The sequence below is a fragment of the Pogona vitticeps genome, chromosome 1 (genome assembly GCF_051106095.1).
Source record: "Pogona vitticeps strain Pit_001003342236 chromosome 1, PviZW2.1, whole genome shotgun sequence".
In the NCBI taxonomy this organism is placed as follows: domain Eukaryota; kingdom Metazoa; phylum Chordata; class Lepidosauria; order Squamata; family Agamidae; genus Pogona; species Pogona vitticeps.
The window spans coordinates 64,752,732-64,774,752 of record NC_135783.1 but is presented as its reverse complement, the minus strand read 5'-3'; the positions used below and the strand labels follow the sequence as shown (position 1 = coordinate 64,774,752).

At 40.1% G+C, this 22,021-nt stretch overlaps 1 protein-coding gene across 3 annotated transcripts in view; it reads right to left on the bottom strand.

Moving 5' to 3' along the window:
* Positions 1 to 22,021, bottom strand: part of RPS6KA2 (ribosomal protein S6 kinase A2) — a 279,999-nt gene that overhangs the window by 34,587 nt on the left and 223,391 nt on the right. For all 3 annotated transcript variants that reach the window (XM_072994259.2, XM_072994268.2, XM_020808570.3), the window contains 4 exons: positions 18,129 to 18,199; positions 16,289 to 16,377; positions 10,388 to 10,452; positions 152 to 254 (listed from right to left, as the gene is read on the bottom strand). In XM_072994259.2, the coding sequence (XP_072850360.2) occupies positions 152 to 254; positions 10,388 to 10,452; positions 16,289 to 16,377; positions 18,129 to 18,199 (328 nt within the window). The remainder of the gene's footprint in view (positions 1 to 151; positions 255 to 10,387; positions 10,453 to 16,288; positions 16,378 to 18,128; positions 18,200 to 22,021) is intronic.

The following is a 22,021-nucleotide window of genomic DNA, read 5'->3' as shown; positions in this document are numbered from 1 at the left end:
CCTCGAGACCTCTCTGAAAGTGGAATGCAGACCCCCGCCAAACCGTTTCCTCACACCTGAGACCTGCTTTTCATCTTACCAAACATCTTAACTTATTGCATTAGGATTCCATCAACTGTGAATGAACAGGGAATGATGAACCTATCAATACCTGTTGGTGTTCGTGAGGTGAACTCTGGGTCAAAATGAAAGGTATCTTCAGGCCGTCCCACTGCAGGTTTAAAAGGTGGTTTTATTTCCTTTCTGTATAGCTTCTGGAAAACAAAAAGACAACAACAAACAATGATGAACTACAGATTGGTCAACCAGCCCCCATTTAAAGAAAAAAGAAAACAAAAAATTAAACGAACATGTTAAGCAAAATGTTGATATGTTTCTTGCATCCTGCATTGAAAATAAGGGGAACACTACGGAACAATGCCTCAGGAATTAGTGAGTTGATTATAACTGATTTCATGTCAAAGAAAGTGTGAGGTTTTGGTCCTTTTCCATTTATCTGGATAATAAGCCAGACTGAAATCAGGAGAACTGAGATGTGCATATAACTGTATTAATTTCTTGAACAAGACCTATATGTGACTTTTTTAAAAAATATTGACCAGTTTCTTCAATAAAGCAAATGCACTCACCTAGGAAATTAGTTTGAACTGCCCAATGGATGGAATATTAATCTCAAATGAACAGAACCTTGATCCCCCTTCAATCACAGTTTTCCCTCATTCTTTCTCATGTTCAGTGCCCCATCTGTTGAATGGCAACTACTAATTTACTTTATTACGTTATTTTGATGACAAATGAGATAAAGTTCTGAAGCTCTTATCATCAACACTAAATGGAGTTCTAAAGGATATAGAAAGATCAGTCTAAATAAACTGCAGTGGAACCTGATAAAAATGAGGCCCTTGCCCATGAACTTTTGGATTCCACTTACAGTACAAAACAAGAAATGCATTGTTTCTAAATAAACAATGAGTAACTGATCATCAGCAAGTGTAACCACCTTTGTAAAAGCCAACATTTTAGCAGTTTGCTGGTCTGGAACATTCAGGTGTGTTTTAACACAATGCCAAAGAGGAAAAACATCAGCAATTATCGTAGAGAAGCAATTGTTGCTGCCCCTCAATCTGGGAAGGGCTATAAGGCCATTTCCAAACAATTTAAAGTCCATCATTCTACAGTGAGGAGGGTTATTCACAAGTGGAAAACATTCAAGACAGTTGCCAGACTTCTCAGGAGTGAGATGTCCAAGCGAATTCACCCCAAGGTCGGACCATACAATGCTAAAAGAAATTGCTAAAAACCCAGGAGTTATATCTCATACTCTATAGGCCTCAGTTAGCATATGAAATGTTAACATTCATGACAGCAGAGTTGGAAAAAGACTGGACAAGTATGGTTTGTTTGGAAGGAGAAAGCCTCTTCTCTTTAAAAATAGTGTGGCAACACAGCTTAGGTTTGCAAAGTTGCATCTGGACAAACTACAAGACTTCTGAAACAGCATCCTTTGGACAAATGAGACCACAATGGTGATGTCTGGCCATAATGCGCAGTGCCATGTTTGGTGAAAACTAGACACAGCATATCAGCACAAACACCTCATTGCAACTGTCAAGCACGATGGTGGAGGGGTGATGCTTTGGGCTTGTTTTGCAGCCACAGGACTGGGGCACCTTGCAGTCATTGAGCTGACCATGAATATCATGTATACAAAAGTATTCTATAGTCAAATGTGAGACCATCTGTCAGAAAGCTAAAGCTTGGCTGAAATTGGGTCATGCAACAGGACAGTGATCCCAAGCACACCAGCAATTCGACATCATAATGGCTGAAAAAGAAAAGAATCAAGGTGTTGCAATGGCCCAGTCAAAATCCAGACTTCAACCTGATTGAAATGCTGTGGCAGGACCTTAAGAGAGCTGTGCATAAACAAATGTCCACAAACCTCAATGAAATGAAGCAATGTAAAGGAGAGTGGGCCAAAATTCCTCCACAACAAAGGAAGTTCTACAAACTACTGAATCATAAGGTGTACTTAGTTTTTTTCATGTGGCTTCTTTGTTTTGGCTTTATTTTTGTTAAATAAATCATAACACAGTGTAATATGTCACGTTGTTGTTCTTCTGAGATTGTATTTACCTAATTTTCCAACCTGCTAAGGACCAGATGATTTTTGTTGTGTCCTGATTAGAGATGGGCATGACTCACCATTTTGGCGAGTTGTGCTGCTTAGTGAGTCGTCTTGAAGCACGAAGTTGCGGCCATGAAGTGATGAATAATGAAATTATTTGTTGATTTGGGGTGGGTGGGTTAAAAAGCACCCTGCCCCCGCCGTGCCATCTTTGCAAAAGGCAGCCTGGATTTAAGGGAATCCAGGCTGCCCTTTGCAAAGATGGCGGCTGTGGCTTCATTTAGGGCAGGAAAGCTGCAGATGCCATCTTTGCAAAGGGCAGCCAGTCTCCCTTTTTATATGCTGTGGCTGGGAGGCCAGATGAAGACCTCGGCAGCTGCGATTAAGGTAAGGGGATGTCAGTGGGGTGGGGTGCGTGCTAAGGTAGGGAGAGGAAGGGGGTTGTGGGGGTGTGGCTGTGGGGGGGCTGCCTATCGGCCGTCAATCAGCTCATTGGCAGCTAGTAGGCAGAATGAGTTTTTTTTAATACGAAGAATGAATAAAAACAGGTAAATATTCATCACTTCGTATTCATGGGGTCTCTGGAACCCATGAATATGAGGGGATGAATATTTAATGCATTGGCTGTTTTCTCTAGCCCTGATATGGTAAACCATAGAAATCAAAGTTTCTTTTTCACATGACTGTATACATCTTTCTGTATATGAAGGTATAAGAGTTTATGAATAAGAAATTTACTATTATTGTATTACAATAGATATTGTTATGTTATGCCATTTTGAAAGGATTGATAGAAAAGTAAAATTAAATTAAAAAAACAGTTTACCATTCCCTTCTTCTGAGAATACAGGCTGGCTCTCCTGGGACACACAGTGGGGAACTGAACTTCCAACCTCTAACTCCACAGCCAGATACCAAACTCAATGAGCTATCCAGCCAACTAAATCATATGGTATCAAATCAATTCTGAATTATGGCGACCCTTTCACAGAAGTAGCTTATCATTCCCTTCTTCTGGGGTTACCCTGGGAATGTGTAGCTTCCTCAAGGCCACAAATAGTATCTCTACTCATAGAAGGCACAGTGGGGATCCGGACTCCCAACCTCTGGCTCCACAGGCCCCACACCACAGGTTGTTGCTGTTATGTGCCGTCAAGCTGGAACCAATTTATAGTGACCCTAAGGTAAGTGAGACTATCCACCACACCACACTGGGTGTCTTTATCACATAGGACTTTTTAAATGTTAAAAAATACAGGTCAGAATCTTCAGAATCTTATATGGCAGCAATTCAAGTCCAGTGAATTGCTCCCATATAAAAATTTGAAACTTTTATTTCTTGTTGAGAGCTGGAATACATGAGAGTGACCCAACAAGAAATGCAAGCACAAAATTCTTAATGAGCAGCATTCTGCTACTGAGATTTATGCCACTGGATTTATGCTGGCTGACGCTAATAGGATGTTGGACATTATTTAAATTTTTAAAAAACTTGTTTAATTTCAATAATCTAATTTAATTTTTTTAGCCCATTGATTTTTATTCACTTTGCTTCCAACATTTTCTATTCCATGCTTCCTGCACAGAAGTTTGGTGTTATGTGCAGCCCATATCTCTGCTTAGGAATCGTGTGCATGCTTGATACTGGCACAGTTTCTCAGAAGAAGTATGTAATAAAGCATGAATGTGAAGAAGAAAGAGCCCTAAAGTCACACATTGTATGCCATCCTTATTTGTTAAGGTTCCAATACATGATGTAACACACTGAGTTTTAAAAATAAATACAGAAATTAGAGAGACAGATATAAACACGGTGTATGCATCTGGCAATCATTAACAAGGAACCAACTTTAATGAAATCTAACACTATGTCGTCAATTCATGCACTGAATAGCCTTGTACAGATGCTCAAAGAACGCAAAAAGAAGGTTGGTGGAGGATGGGAGCCAAAAAGGCCCTGCATTGATTGGAACCTGTTCACTGAGCTACATGTCTGTGAAAAGCAATAGCTGGTATGCACTTTTAGGCCTTCATTTCTGCAAAGTACTATTTGTGAATTCAGAGGTAGTCCCTATGTACCTGCTTGAAACATTGGCTGAAATCCTGTTCTTTAGTGTAGTAGAACAGACTCACTAGATCCTCAATGAGTTCAGTTAATTCAAATGGTTCTCCTCTAATTGTGACTTGCACAGTAAGCTGCAACTCAAGTAGGCCCATCTGAATCAATTGAACTTATGAAGGAGTTGACTCACCAAATCCTCACTGAGTCAACAAACATGTTCTAGCTGTGACATACTATGCCAAGTAACAGGATTTTAGTCAATGAATGGAAATTGGGAGTTGGTCCAATGGGTTCAGTCTTGGCTTTTCTCCAGAAAACATTAATTTTCACCTTGTTTAAATGCATGCACAGAGTTACTGATTTTTTTATGAAGCACTCTGATCAGTGGTGTAGTGTCGGGGAGCTACAGGGGTGGTTGCCTTGGGTGCAAACTTCTTAGGGGCATGCCCAGCCCAGCATGATCCCACAATCGCTCTGTGCGCTCCTCTTCCTCCTCCTGGCAGCCCAAGCACGAGCCACCAGGGGTGCTGGGCCCGCTGCCGGTGTGGATCTCAAGCAGCTCTGCTACCACTTCATGGCAGGGTGGCTGGGGCTTCTCCTGCCCTGCTATGCCCACACTTTGCATCACAGAGCCAGCACATGCTCCATGCCCCACAATACTTGACTTGCCTGAGTGCTGGCAACCCATGCTACACTACTGGCCCTGATGCTTTCTGCAGGTGCCTTTCAGAAACAGAAAGATAGCTCTCCAGCCAGTGATACATAGTAATACGAATCTAGTGTTGAGCACAGTGACAAAGGAATTACTTTCTTGAACTCCATGTCCTCTCAAATCCATAAGCAGGTACTAGGAAGAATTATCTCCTAAAACATTCTCTCTGAACTATGGTTCTGACAAAGTGATACTGTCAGTAGCTGCCAAAAAAAGCTGTGACTTGAGATCTATGAATCACTTTTCCATTTCTATGCTAATAAGCATGTATAACTCTGGTCTATTTTTAATTTAGGTTGATGTATTTTGATGAATGCATGTCTTAAGCGGCAACGTTTGGCAAAAAATCCTTCTCCTTTGTTTCCAGGCCTGATACTTTGTGCCCCATGTGTGGCTGAAGTCAGCTTTCTCACAAGACCAAAGGACATAATTCACTGTATATCAGTTCCACCCCTGAATCTTCATCCTGTGATTGCCTTGCTATGTATGCACACTGGGACAATGGAGAAATATTAGGACCAAAGCAGACTTCTCTGTACTGAGTCACACCATTGCTCTTTCTAACCCGCAACTGGACCTGGCTCTCCAAGGTTTCAAAGCAGGATTATTTTGTAGCCCTACTTATAGATCTCCAGCATTCCCTGATTCAGGTGCTTCCCAGGCATGACACTGTGTAGTGTCCAGAACCAAATGAGTTTGGTATGTTCAGGGTAGTAAATACTAAAGCAGCTGAGAGCCAGCTACACAATCTAAATATTCAAAACAATAATTTCCTCAATATGCTTGCTACTTGCTTTGAACAGACAATATTACCAGGCTTCCTTCACCACACTGGTCATTGCTGTCTAGTTCTCAGTATTTCTTTTCTGTCAGGTTTAGTGCCCTCCACAGGCAGGTATCATTGCAGGCACTGTCTCTGACTGAGGGAGTCTACAGGTATGTGGCTAGCATAACTGCCCTTCTCATTCATATTTCCTGCTTTTGGTTTTCCCGACCTCTCTCAATCAGAACTAGGCAGCTGTTCTGCTGGCATAGTGGCAACGTACCACTAAGTCCCAATATAATGTGAACACAGGATGCTTTGTTAATATTACCAGTACTTGTTGTTATGTGCTGTAATCAGAGCCAACCTATTGCAACCCTAATAGGACTTTCAAGGTAAGGGAGATATTTAAGGAGTGGCTTTACCAGTTTTTAATTTATTTAAAATATTTTACCCCATCTTTTTCCTTAAAATGACCCAAGACGGCTCAATTCCACACCACTAGTGAGTTCCCATGGTTCATTTTATCCATTACACCACACTGGGTATCCACAGTATTATCAGTACTGCAATATTTGAATAACAATTTTATTATACATTTTTCTAATTGTTTAGTAGCCTTAAATCCATGAAGCCTTTAATGTTATTCAGCCCTGTTAAAAGTGTTATTATTGACATGGGTATGGGGTGCATAGTAGATTGTGCAGTAAGTTTTTACTTTTGTATTTGTTTTTGTTCTGAAAAAAATTATATATATAAAAAAGACGTACAACATCTTGAACAACTTAATCCTTGCGACACTGTCCCTTGCGCAGTCTCATTGCATCTTTAGGATCTCCAAAGAGGGCCTTACTGATTATTCCACAACCTCTGGAGTGTCATTTGGGGCAATACAGAAAAGAGTCATCTTTGTGGTAGAACCTTATGGAAAGCTCGTCCCCTATTATTTTGGAGGGACCAACTGTGTTTCTGGAGGTTATTAAAACCATGCTTACTTGCTCAGGCATTCCCATAATTTCTGATTCAGTAGTCCTATGTTTTCATAAATACGTTTTGTTGTTTATGCTGTGGGTTTTTGTTATTGTTGTTGTTGTGAAGAGAGAATCTGGTTACTTTGGTTCTATTACTCCCAAGTTTTGTTTCCCTGTAGCATTATTGTTTCAAAATAAATTTAAAAGACATTATGTTCCTTGTAGGATTTTAATAAAAAGCAGTCAGAGTATTTGGAACAACAAATGCATTTTTCTTCTTCAGTATAATGCATCAGTATTCACACCCTAGCTCCGTTACTGTCTTGATGTACACTGAATGCTGCAAGAGGTCTAAGAAAAAAAGCGTTAAGTGTGTAGTCAAGGCATGAAATAAAGCTCATCACTGTCCTTTTCCCATAACAACTGTGATCAACACAAAGCACGTATCTAAACTCCATTCCTCTTTTCTAATCCTTTTCTACCACAAAAGATATCTGCCATTTTAGCAACTGGAAGCATCATTATATGGCATCAAAGACTAACTTAAGCTCAGGCCTCATGCAGGTTCATAGTCTGAAATTCATAAAAGTCAAACAGACCATCTGCTGCTACTGTAGTTGTTATTTTATCCACACTCAAGCCCCCCATAAAGTAGCATTCCCAAACTACAGCTAGGATCAGACATTTTCTTAGAAAGACAAACAGGCTAAAATAATAACATCGTGCCCAGTTCACAGTGAGTATAATCCCAAGAAACATGTATCTGGATGATTTAAATACTTGTGGGGTTTTTTTGGACTTATATACCGCCCCACAGCGCTACAAGCACTCTTCGGGCGGTTTACAATTTAATTATACAGGCTACACATTGCCCCCCAGCAAGCTGGGTACTCATTTTAACAACCTTGGAAGGATAGAAGGCTGAGTCAACCTTGAGCCGGCTACCTGGGATTTGAACCCCAGGTCGTGAGCACAGTTTTAGCTGTAGTACAGCATTTTAACCACTGCGCCACGAGGCTTCAGTGAAATTTGCGTTTCTGGATGCAGTGACAATCAACTTTCTGGATAAACACACAATCAACTCTCTTTCTTACTGAGCTGTACGAAAATTTATCCTTTCCCATTAAAATTACAGAACATATATTCGCGAAGGCTTTCACAGCCGGGATCCAATAGTTGTTGTGGGTTTTTCGGGCTCTTTGGCTGTGTTGTGGGTTTTTCAGGCTCTTTGGCCGTGTTCTGAAGGTTGTTCTTCCTAACGTTTCGTCAGCACAGAGTGTGTCCTCTGAAGATGCCAGCCACAGAGACTGGCAGAGCTTTAGGAAGAACAACCTTCAGAACACGGCCAAAGAGCCCGAAAAACCCACAACAACCAGAACATATATTCTTCGCTTATCTCCAGAGTCACCAAACTATGTTTCTTTCCATGATGAACAGTCTCCCATAGATTATATTAAGTTATTCGTTCTGTATCATTTTATTGCACTGATCCACTTTCCAACAGTGAAGTGCAGAATTGCCCACAAATATCAAAGATGGTGTTAAACACAAAGAACTCTGGCTACAGTTATGTGGTAGTCCTAACTGGCTTCTGTCACTATGGAAATTTAACAAATGTTTCCTTAAAAAAAGAAATATAATGAAGCCCCCACCAGTTGCAGTGAAGACCAGTGACTAGAGAGACCACTGCCTTTTTAATTAGCACTTTGATACAACGGTCAAAAAATAAATAACTCCACAAATATGAAGACTGCTTGCTCTCACTCTTGTAAATTCAGTCTGTTTCAACACAATGACATAATTCAGGGAGGAATTTTAAAGGCCCATAAAATCCCTTTCTTCCATTGCAACAGTGAGACAGGAAGCTATTTTTTAAGCATATCCAGGCCTTTGCAATTTGCACAAGATGTCTCTATGCAAAACCCTTTCACTTTGAAAAGCAAACCAAAGGACACAGGAAATGTAAAAAGAAGGGGTGAGTGTACAAAAACATGCTAACAACCCACTCAAAGCTTCTAATTCTAAAAAGTCTAGAAAAAAAGGAGCAGTTGTCCTAGTTTTACGCAATTTGTTTCACTTGCCCCCAGAATCAAGAATGTACTTGCTCTCTCAGCCTAGGAGCTGGTGGGTTTTCACCCCTCATTTTTCTGCATGAGAATGAGACCAGTGAGGATTTATACCCCTAAACAGAAGTAAAAATACACTTTCTCAGAAACACTTAGTATTTGTCACACTTTTATTTAAAAGTATCCTTTACATGCCATTTATCTCCCCAATTTGCTCAAACACTGGTCTCATATATTGTCTTCTCCTAATTTTATGTGACCCTCAGCTTAATTTTAGAAGCTGTCTCCAAGTGATCATTTCATATATCTGTCAAGAGACATCTACCCTTCTTCCAGCAGCCGACTAGTTGGCACAAAGGAGAAAAGAGAGTGAAGTGGGGGAGGGGGAGAAAGACAGAAACAGAGAAGGAGAGAAACATACACAGGGGAAAGGAGAACATGACCAAATCCTGCCCATGGTTCTTTGTAGCCCTGACCACAGCTGAATAGGTGCCCCCCCCAGCTTATCCCCAAGGAAATACAACCTGTCACAGAAAAATGTTCCCCAGTTTAGACCTAGCTAATCAAAGTTGCATTGTCACATCACTTGAATTTACTCCGTGATTTCACCCATAATAACACCACTACAATGAACTATAATGGCCCAACAAACTGCTTTTTGATAAGATAATTTTAACTAGGAGGAGGATTTCTATGACATCTCATTCCCCCTCCACATCAACCTATATTTGAACTAATGCATGGGTTTGAACATGTTTATGAGTAATCTGGCGAGAAAGGCCAGATTACTCTGAAACATACTTGCTTATGGGTTCAAATTTAGGTTGCTGAGAAAATGTGAACTGTCACAGAAATCCCCCCCCCCACACACACTTATGACAATAACTAACTACCTGATGTGTACCTCTCATCTGCTGGACATTTCAGCTGCTTTGGGCCAGGATCTGCTCATGTCACTCTGCTTATGCAATTCCTGTTGTACAAACAATTGTACTTTCTTTGCTACTGCAAAAAATTTCAGTATCCTAAACACACTGGTGCAAGTAAGACTGTATATGTAGTTGTACTTTCTGCGAGTGTCTCTAAGTGCAATTCTAACAACTCCTTGTTTGTGCAAGCAGGGATCACTTTCATGTTCCAGTTGTGCAAACAACTGTAAAATGATTCAATCCATCAAAAATATGGACATGGATCTTTATTCAATACAAATACTGAAAAAGATCGTGGACTTTATTTATATACTTCAAGGCTTGTGTTTTTTTGTAATCACTAAGAGATCTGAGCACATGTATGCATCCACATCAATGATTTTTTTGAAACCCAGCACCCTTGTTGCAAGCATACATACAATCCAAAGATAACTGTCTTCTATGTAGGCATAAATTTAGCAAAATAACAACTGTTCTGAATGGTTTTAACAAATGTGTGACAATGGGTGTTGGAGAAAATAAATATAGACTAACACTACATCCAGAAAGGATGAGCATTTTCACAATTTAAAAAAAGATATCATCAGATACCTAGATAACCTCTTACTTGGTTACTAAATGAGCTCTGACATCCAGAGGCAGCAAAAGTTCTTCAGAGCTCTACAGACGCTGCACTGGCTTGGGGCTGCCCTTCACTAAGGATCGCTTTGATAACTCATCCTACATTACAATAACCAACACTAGGAGATTACTTACATTCCAATCTATAGTAGCAAAAAAGGGATGCCTCTTGATTTCTTCAACTCCATCAAACCCAGCACCTGCCAAAGCAATGAAGCAGAAACATAGAGGGTGTCAAATTGTGGTTTCGGAAGCCTTCCTTATGATTTCCCTCCAAACAGAGTGGTGGTTGCTGATGGTGCTTTGGTGGTGGCACCAAAATTATGGAATGCTGCTCTGGGAAAGGTTCATCGGACTCCTTTGTTTTTAAGCAAGCACCTCACAGGGTCATGGGGGGGGGAAGCATCTTCTACACTATGCTCAGGTACTTAAGAGAAAAAGTGAGATAGAGAAGTAATAAGAAAACAAGCACCCCATGTCAGTGAATTCTCTAAAATCTAAAACAACAATAGTAAAAATGGATGTAAATTTTTTAAAAATTATGAGCAGGTGCTGCTCAAAGTGACACATCTGTGCCGCTGGGTTTGTTTTAGTTAAGGGTATCAAAAATAGCTTTCATGTACCTGATGCTTCAAGAAGTATAGGATTAAAACTTCCAGAACCCCACTGAACATATCAGCTGAGGATGATGGCAAATGCAATCCAATGCATTGGAAGAATACCTGCTCAGGGAAGTCTGGAAGATATGCTGATCTTCCTTGGGTAAAAAGGAGAGTCAGGTACTTCTAAACACTCATTGGTTTCTTTGTTAGTCTCAAGTAACATTTATCTTTCTCCTTTTTTTCTCCATTTCAGTCTGCCTAATTTAATTCAGCACTTTTTAAAAGACAAAAAGACAAACAAACAAAAACCCAGGTGCTCCAAAATAATTAAACAACTGTCAGATTTGACTGAGACACACATGTATTTAATAAGGCCTTCTGTTTTCTCATTAGAAAAGGAAATACCTGGAGTTAGAAGACATCACACTGATTTATTAGTTATTTCTGTGAGGTGCTACTTCTTCCTAGCAATATGAGCTCCCACAAAATTTTGCAGATGAGCCAGGGACACTGTACACTAGAAAACCTGTGTGGAAGTACCTTAAATCCCTCCAAAGATTGGCTTTTTTCTCTCTTGAAACATCTGTACTTTCCAGAAAACAAGTACCCTTGTTTGTTTAAGGCCTTGTTTTATGGCTCTGTAAAATGTTACAGCTACCTCTACTGCCTCTCCAGCATTGGCTGGTTGCAGTGACAGCGGCAGCTTCCTCACAGTCTGCTCATCATTGCCTAGGGAGCAAGTGCTGAACAGAAATTCTGCTTGCATCTGATGAGTGCTTCTGTCAGGGCGAACCTTCCATGGTAGCTCCCTATTGAGAGGCATCTGAAGTTTTGGTTTTGCTGTTCTTAATCCTTGAAACACAATTTATTTATTTACGTTTGTTTAAAATGTTTTTACTCTGCCTTTCTCCTTAAGAAGGACCCAAGGTGGGTTATATTATTAAAAAGACAGTATTTAAAAGCAAAAACAGCAAGTATACAAATATTAACAAATTAAACAAATATATCAAAAACAGTAAATACAATCAATACTAAAAACACATTTAAAAGCAACCAGGCACAACAATCCATTTAAAAAACCCGTCTCAGATCACTATGGGAAAGCCAGTCTGAAGAGGAGGGTCTTTGCTTGCAGAAGGACAGCACAGATGGGGCGGCTAGCTTGGCCTCCAGTGGGAGAGAGTTTCAGAGTCTGGGAGCAGATAATTTTAAATGGAAAGTAATGACAGTAACAGCCTAAAAAACTAAAATGTATTCTTGAAGGCTTTCACAGCCAGGATCCAATGGTTGTTGGGCTGTTTTTGTTCTTTTCAGGAGATTGGGTGTTTTCTGTGATCAGGGTGCTTTTTGTTGTGGGTGTTTTGTTGTGATAAAGGGGGAGATGATCTGTCACTGTGATTGATGGGTGTCATTGACTAGTCTTGTGTGTGCAGTGATCACAGGCCTTGTGGCTGGGTAGAGTTCATTGACCTTTTTGCAGGCTGTATTTTTCAGTGCTAGGAGCCAGGCTTTGATGATTTTTAGACTTTCTTCTTTTTAAAACTTTTTAAACTCCTTTTTTCTTTTTTTTCCCTCTTTAAAAAGAAGAAAGTCTAAAAATCAACGAAGACACCCTGATCATAGGGTGTGAAAAGAACAAAAACCCTGATCCCACAGCTATAAATACTCAACAATCCCATACACTACACCAGAAGACAGACAGAATTCTAGCTCTTTTCCTCTGAGGATGCCAGCCACAGATACTGATGAAACGTTAGGAAGAAAAACCTCCAGAACATGGCCAAACAGCCTGAAAAACTCACAACAACCATCAAAACTAGAAATGTTGGTACATATTTCCAGTAATCATTGTGAAGGTGACTTTTTCAGCTAGAAGTGCAAACGGGCTTGTTCACTAGGATCACAACCCATCATCATTACATTAATTAACCCAATTAATGATAAACAGGTCAATGAAAATTACGTGCCATGCATACTTTCCCACCATTTAGCTAGTCACAAAAGAAAAAGAAACTCATTATTCTAAGGTAGAGTTAGGCCATGCAGATATTGCTGGGATCACAAATTCCATCATTCCTCCAACTATGGTGGCTAAGGCAGTGGGACGTCGTAGCCTGACACCCTCTGGATGACACACCATCCCCATTTTTGACTAAAAGAGAGCAAAATTCTTAGCTTCCAACAATCAAGTTGATCAATGGCTCATATGATGCACTGAGGTTACCTCATATATAAAACCAAAAGCAGAAGGGGAAATTACCAGTTATATCTGAGCAGGGAGTGATGGGTTTAAAAACACACACAGCCATCATAACCTTGGAACAATGGGGAGCATAAAGGAGGCTAAGTTTGGCTCCGGAAATTTTGAAACAATGCTAGCTCCCAAGGGGCTGCCACTGAGAAGAATAGCAGATTGCGTTCATTTTAAGATGTGGTCATCTACAACAACGTTTTCAAAAAATTAAAGAAGTGGAAAGAACATATTTTGTCTCTGTTCCTCACTTCTGTTTCCTGTTAACACACAATCAATACCCTCCCTGTCATGAGCTGTTTTAGGCTTAAGTGAATTTTCTGTGAAATCTAACCAGACTTATCCTGGAAAGAACTATTAATCAGAAAAAATTGTTTTCTGCAGAATATGTAGCCAGGTTAATGGATACGTTTTAAAAAGGGCCTTCTATAACTTTTCCTTAATAGTATCATTGTGGGTTTATTTCCAGAGCTGCAATTAGTAGTGTTTGCATATGGGGAAAGCAGCACTGTCTCCTATCCACTCTGCCCTGAGGCAAAAGTGCAACACAGACACCCACTCCCAAAGAAAAAGGAGGAAGAGAATGTGATTGCCGCCTAACTGAAAGAGAAGATTCAGGGCAGGATACTTCGCCATTTATTTTCCTAATACTCCTCAGTAAATTCACCTCTAGATGTTGGTGGCCTCTTACTTTTGGTTCTGCACAGTAACGGGACTTAATCAGACCACTTCTAGCATTCCTGCAGCTAAACTGTAAGCCACTGGGAAAGACATTTCCTCTTTGACATCCTCTTTGGACCAGCCTGGATCAAATTATTCACTTCATAGACTTTTGCATGTTCTTTTTAACTCCTGTTCATAAAGTTGGCAATGGACCTTAGTCACGGGAATCAGATTTCATGTCTATCTGCACTTGTGATATGCTGTGCCTGGTTTTTAAAAAAAGGAAGAAAAGAAATTTAATTATACACCAACATCTTTTAGGATGCTGCTGTCAGTTAACTTTTCAGTCAACTAGGGCTCTTTAGTCATTTTATTCCCTGTGACCAATTGGGCAGATGCTGGAATTTCAGTCTCTTTTGCCTATGTGATTCTCACCATCTCCTCATTAAAGAATTGGAAAAAAATACCTCTCTTGCAGACACTAGACATAGTCATCTCTATCTCTATCTATAAAGGGAATATTGGAAGAAATATTGTTTAAGAAAGTTCCTTTTCTGGACAACAGTGCCCAGCATGGCCATCAGAAGCTTTAATCACAACTTAAATTTTCCAGACTGGAAAAAAATGTTTTTGTAACTCCAAAGTAAGGGCATAATCACATGGAGCATAAGAGATGAAATTATATTAGTTTTGCCATTATTTAAATCATTTTAAAAATTTCCATTCACATAAGAGCCTCGTGGCGCAGTGGTTAAAATGCTGTACTGCAAGCTAAAACTTTGCTCACGACCTGGGGTTCAAATCCCAGGTAGCCGGCTCAAGGTTGACTCAGCCTTCCATCCTTCCGAGGTCGGTAAAATTAAGCCTGTATAATTAAAAATTGTAAACCGCCCGGAGAATGCTTGTAGCATTATGGGGCAGTATATAAGTCCAATAAATAAATAAATAAATAAATAAATAAATAAATAAATAAATAAATAAATAAATAAATAAATAAATAAATAAATAAATAAATAAATAAATAAATAATGCACAGATAGAATCGATTCATTTGGCCAGCTAATCAGTTTTTTTCCAACCTTGCCAGCATCGGCTTTTTAAAATAATCTGATTGCTGATTGCTTCTATCCACATGGGTTTGTTCTGTGTGAATGCTGCCGTCCATTTTCTTTCCACTCACTTTTTAGCACCATTGGGGCACTGCATGGCCAGAGCACTTGTTGCCTTTTTAAATACTTTTTTTCAAAATGCTATGTGATGTTTCTGTATTGTCTCCCCCAAGAGTTTACTGCTGCATCATTTCTTTGTAACTTTCATCCTCACTTGTTTCTTCTCTTGTCAATGCAGTAAAGACTCCACTCACTGTCCTTTTAGAAACAAAGCACCCTAAAACTAAGGGAGTATGTCTTATGTTATTAAATATCTTCCAATATTGCCTTCTAAAGTTTTTCACACAAATTTAAATGTTGCTTTAGCGATATATATATTTTTTTTAACAAAAAAAGAGAGCAATTTGAAAGCAGCGTGCTCCTGAAACAGAATGGAACATGAGTTGATTTCGTTGGGATGGCCTGTACAGTATAGACTACAAAACCTGTTCACAGTTCAAGAAATGTATTGAAAGAAAAGATTGCTGTGTGAACATGCCCAACAATTTGTACAACATTGTGACTATACATAAATACAGTATATATTGGTATAAATGAAATAGGAAATTGAAATGATTCAATGTGATTAGGCCCTAAGTTTCAGTTCAGTGGGGCTTACTTCAAGATATATGGGAATAAGACAGAAATTAAGGATAAATTATGTGGAATGAGGGATTCATACAATGTAATCATAACGCAAATCTCCTCTGTCAAACCATGAGGGATTTCAGTGTCCCTATGCATTTGCACATATTCCTTAGGTAGACAGTAGGGAATGGGATCTAATTATTTTCCACACATGGCAGGATTTTGTTGTATGTATAAAACAGGAAGCACAATGTCTCCACCACACACAGACCAAGTCACCATGTCTAGACCTTGACTAGTATAGTAACAGTGGCTTCACTTTAATTAAACATTTCTGTGTAATCAATGAGAATGATTCAGAAAGTATAATTAGCACATCTCTATTCTCTCATTATCGGTATAATAATGGTATAATGTGGGATCTTTATCAGTTTGCTTGCTACAGACTGCAAGAAGCTACAACTGAGATGACAATTTTCTAATAAAGGAAAGCTCAAGTGTTTTTCTCCCTGTGTGTATGTGTGTGTGCATATCTACAGATAGTTACCATGGCTATTAAACCCATGTATTAATATGTGTAATCCTTTGTAAAGGTATAAAACGCACCATTAAGTATAGCCTGATTGTGCTTCACAGCTCTTCCCATTACACTGCCTAGCTGAATCACATATAACGGAGGACCAAGGGGAAAAAACAGTCACCAAAGAAAACAAGCTACAGATTAACATTTTACTTAAATTTATCACTGCATTATGGAGAACAGCAGTAACATGAATTACCATACCTAATCTGTTGGAAGGGTTCCTCTTGAAAAGAGCTCGTAGCAAACTCTGAGCTTCTAGGCTCAAAAACTGTGGCATTCCTAGCTTCGCTCTGTGGAGAACAGAAATCCACTGTTTAGAAAAGGAATGACAAAAGCATGTTAAATATGGACTGTTTCATGACAAGGGTTTTATTAGACATTGCTTTGGTTCTTTGTACCAAGTGTTTACCAAAGAGTTTACATCATTCCTCACAATTGTATGTTGTATTCCTTTTAGAGTAGGAGGTGTGTTTTCAAGATCTAGAAGGGTCTAGATCCAAAAGCAAGTCTCTTCCTAATTTTAAGAGAGTTGTACCAGTGGTACTGGTAAGGGATGTGCTGCTGCTGCAGGTTAAACTGCAGAAGCCTTTGTGCTGCAAGGTCAGAAGACCAGCAGTAGTAAGAGTGAATCCACATAACAGAGTGAGCTCCCATTGCTTGTCCCAGCTCCTGCCAACCTAGTAGTTCGAAAGCATGTAAAAATGCAAGTACATAAATAGGTACCATCACAGTGGGAAGGTAACAGCGTTCCGTGTCTAGTCGTGCTGGCCACGTGACCACGGAAACTGTCTTCGGACAAACACTGGCTCTATGGCTTGGAAACGGGGATGAGCACTGTGTCCTAGAGTCGGACACGACTGGACTAAATGTCAAGGGGAACCTTTATCTTTACCAGTGGCAACACCACCACCTGCTTCTGTTGTTCTTTTAAATAACAGGTAGAAAGAAAAAAGGTCACCAAGTTGTGAGGTAGAGTGAGGTCCCTTGCTCTTAAAAGCTGCAGCCCAGACATGATTTCAGCAAGCACAGCTTTTCTCACTCTCTTCATCAAGCTGAACCTGATGAAATTCAAGTTGCATTTCTATCCTGCCTCCCCCTCCCCCGTGAGCTCAAAGAAAGATGTATGGCTCCCCTCCCTGTTTTATTTTTACAACAACCCTGTGTAGACGTTCTGGCTCAAAGTGTAACTGATCTAAGGCCATTCACAACCTAGTCCTCCCATGCTCCAGATCAAGACTCAAAGCACCATACTGTACTAGCCACATGTATAAATTGATCATCCTCCTTTAGAGCTGATCATCTGGTATGAAAATTAGAAAGATGGAACATGCACATTATTTAAATGGGAACCCATGTTACAGGGAGAGGTTAGGGGTCCTCTGATGCCTAAACAGTCCTTAATCATCAGACTAAGTAACAGGAAATAATAAACACATGCCAATTAACAGGATGTAAATATTCCAATGTATACCCATTGTGGTACCCAGTGTGGTGCAGTGGACAGAGTGATAGACTAGGACTCTGAAGACCAGGGTTCAAATCTCCACTCAGGCATGGAAACTCACTGGCTGGGTGGAACTCGTAAAACCCCTCCTTAAATCTCTCACTTACCCTGAAAATCCTTTTAGGTTTGCTATAAATTAGTTCTAATTTGATGACACATAACTAACTAAATACTCTGACTGAAGCCTTCCGAGTGTAATAGGTAAGAAAAGCCCAGAAATGCTGCAGAATTTATTTATTAAACAACTTAAAATAAGTTAAAATGAACACGGACTAGAAACTGAGGAGCCATATACCAGTTTGGGCTCTTTTAAGGAGAAAGACAGGATAAAAATATTTTAAATTTTAAAAAGTAAATAAATGTCAACATAAATATAAACTATCTCAAAGCCCCCCAAAATTAGAGAGAAGTAGTGCTACTAGTTTTCAGCTCTGATTTCAGATTTACAGCAAGTCTACTCATCCCGGAGGAATAAGAACCTGAGTTATGAGCAGGCGAACTGGAATTGAAGAAGGTAAGCTGGTGTTTTTTACTTACTTGAGAATGAGGGCCATTGTCTCTTTCCTGTCCTTTCCCTGGAATGGTAATGACCCAGTCAACATTTCAAACTGTAAACAGAGGGAACAAAATGAAACAGAATAAGAAGCTAAGGACATAAAAGCAGTACATGTTCATGCATTCTGAGTTGCTTATTCTGCTCGTCTCCAACACAGAATTAGCACTACACTAAATAAAAAGGCAGACAAGTGATAAAGAGGGGGCTGTTGCCTTCAGAGAGACATTTGTGGACTTTCTAGAAACAAGCAGCTAGAAACAGGATGTTAGATTAGATGAACATGGGGAAATTTTCAATGTGACTCAGAAGGGTACTTATTTTCTTTGCATTATTTAGAATAATTTCCCCCATACTATTTGGAAGTGATTGGAGTTGTAGTCTCAGTCCAACGCACCTGAACATTCTGGAAAGCCAATTCTGAATCAATAGCATACAATCAGCACACAAACACATAATGAATCATTTTGTGGATATCCGTTTTGCACAAGGCCCCTTGAAAAGGAACTGCCCCCAAAACCCAGACCTACAACTATACAGTATAAGCTATATAAGCACCATTATTTGCAAAGGAAGGACTTCCCAGCAAAATCCTTTACCAATATATTTGATGAAATCAATGTATAACAAATGCAGAATAACATTACACACTGTCAACCTTTCCCAGCCAGCGTTAAGAAAAATGACAGCTGAGAAAGAAATAATGAAATGTGCCATATGGCAACCCCGAACAAAGCTGATTTGGAAAACTTTTATTTTAAATAAATTTAAAGGGTACTGGAAAAATAAAACTATAAGTATCTGTCAGGATGGACATTTACTAAAGCACTCTGTTTAACCACAGAAGTAATGCTGTACAGTGGTGCCCCGTATAGCGAGGTTAATCCGTTCCGGATTAACCCTCGCTATACGGAATCATCGCTAAACGGGTAGGGGAAAGGTATTGGAACGCATTAAACTTCGTTTAATGCGTTCCAATACCTTCGTTACTTACCCGTTCAGCGAGGATTCCAGGTGCCGGCAGCCATTTTCGCGCCTTCGCTAAGCGAGGGCAGGGCGCGAAAACGGCTGCCGGCAGCCATTTCCGGGCTTCCGGCGGCCATTTTGGAACCGCCGATCAGCTGTTCGGCGGCTCCAAAATGGCCGCCGCAATACCCGATCTTCGCAATGCGGGTTTTCCCCATTGCGAAGATCGGGTATGTTTCCATATAGCGATCCCAAAAAAGGGATCGCTATACGGAAACATCGCTATACGGTGCACTCGTTAAGCGAGGCACCACTGTATATTCTTGCATAGTAATAAACTAAATCTTATAATAATAATTATAATCATGTGCTGTCAAGTCAATTCTGACTTATGGCAACCCTTTTCAGAGTTTTCCAGATAGAAAATACAGTACTCAGAAGTTATTTACCATTCCCTTCTTCTGGGGATGCTCTGGGACTGTGCAGCTTGCCCAAGGCCACAAAGGCTGGCTCTACATGCAGGAGGCCCGGTGGGGAATCGAACTCTCAACCTCTAGCTCTGCAGTCAGATACCTAAACCAATGAATCTTAAATCTATAGGCACTCTTGAAGCTTGAAGATCTGGTCATTGTCAGAAACAGAATACTAGTTTAAATGGGGCAATCTGCCTGAACCTTGTAAGTTCTTGCATAAATAGTTCTCTTTAAAGCATAGCAATTATGAGCATATTTGAGTCGTAGTATTTCTCAGAATTATTCATAAGGTAAAGGTAAAGGTAAAGGTAAAGGTTCCCCTTGACAATTTTTGTCCAGTTGTGTTCGACTCTAGGGGGCGGTGCTCATCCCCATTTCCAAGCCATAGAGCCAGCGTTTTGTCCGAAGACAATCTTCCGTGGTCACATGGCCAGTGTGACTTAGACACGGAATGCTGTTACCTTCCCACCTAAGTGGTCCCTATTTATCTACTTGCATTTGCATGCTTTCGAACCGCTAGGTGGGACAAGCAACGGGAGCTCACTCCGTCGCGTGGATTCGATCTTATGACTGCTTGGTCTTCTGACCCTGCAGCACAGGCTTCTGCGGTTTAGCCCGCACTGCCACCACGTCCCTCATAAAGGCATATGCAAAACAGTGAGCCTCACTATTATTGACACAGGAAGATGGTGCCAGTCATCCATAAACAGTTTATCATAGCCAAACAGCCTTCTTGTGAAATTTTGGGATGAGAATCTCCCTGCTTTCTCTAAATCCATATTCCTGTACATATACCTCTGAGCCAAAAAAGAGAGAGAAAGTTTGCTAGTTACCTGTCTAGTTATGATCAGTGCCAAGCTAACATCTACTCTGCTTTGATTAAAATAAATTATAATTGGATGCTAAATCTAATTTTAATAGTTCAAGGGTATAGCTCTCTGTTTCATTTTAGTAAGTGGAAGTAATAAAAGAGAAAATGTAATCCCCAAGTAACAGTTCTTCTAAATTTGATGTGACAAGTAAATGGCTCTTTAAAACAACTGTGCAAATTTCAAAACACTTAGCACAAAGCCTCACAATTTCCAAAAAGGATTACCATTTCTCCTTACTGAAATAAATGAGGAAAAGATTAAAATGTAATTTACTCAGTACAGCAAATGTTCTGCATTCAGTGCTGCATCCATGAATACTAAAAGACAATGGTCGGGTTCACAGATAATTGGAAACCATGGTTTCCCACTACTTGAATAAGCTTACAAAGGCCTTGTTTTCATTTGCTTACTCCCCCTGTTCTCTGCCAGGGAGACTTCTGTTTGCAACTTTTATTTATTTACTTATTTACTTTATTTACACCTAATGTGGGATGTGGTGGCGCTGCAGGTTAAACCGCAGAAGCCTCTGTGCTGCAGGGTCACAAGACCAGCAGTGGTAAGATCGAATCCATGCGACGGAGTGCACTCCTGTCACTTGTCCCAGCTCCTGCCAACCTAGCAGTTCGAAAGCATGCAAATGCAAGTAGATAAATAGGTACCATCACGGTGGGAAGGTAACGGCATTCCGTATCTAGTTGGGCTGGCCACGTGACTACGGAAACTGTCTTCAGACAAACGCTGGCTCTATGGCTTGGAGATGGGGATGAGCACCGTGTCCTAGAGTTGGAAACGACTGGACTAAATGTCAAGGGGTACCTTTACCTTTACCTTACACCTAACCCTTCACTCCCTGAGCTCAAGGCAGAATACACTGTCCCACACATTTTCCTCACTGCAGCCTTGTGAGACCACGAGCACAATTAGATTTACTAAACTAAGCAACCAGATTTTAGCCATGGAATGTCTTCTATATCAGTGGTTCTTAACCTTTGTTACTCGGATGTTTTTGAACTGCAACTCCCAGAAACTCCAGCCAGCACAGTTGGTGGTGAAGGCTTCTGGGAGTTGCAGTCCAAAACTCCTGAGTAACCCAAGGTTAAGAACCAGTGTTCTATATGAGAATGGAAAACTGCAGGCAGGAAATATAGAATGAATATCCTGGAAAAGATCATTTCTGCCTCTTGAAATCTAAATAAGACACTCCACACTACAACATTTTGTTGCAGCTCCTACTTCTGATAAGAGAACAACCAGCACCATTTTCAGAAGGCGAATGAAGAAATTTATATGTGATATTATCTGTGAACTGAAAATGGAAAGGGAAAGAAGAATGGTTGTTGTGGGTTTTTCGGGCTCTTTGGCCGTGTTCTGAAAGTTGTTCTTCCTGATGTTTTGACAGTCTATGTGGCCGGCATCTTCAGAGAACTGGAGTAGGAACTCTGTCCATGCATGGACAAAGAGCCCGAAAAACCCACAACAACCATTAGATACCAGCCGTGAAAGCCTTCGCAAATACATGGAAAGAAGAATCTCTTTGTGAAAGGAAGTTTAGAGGATAAAATAACT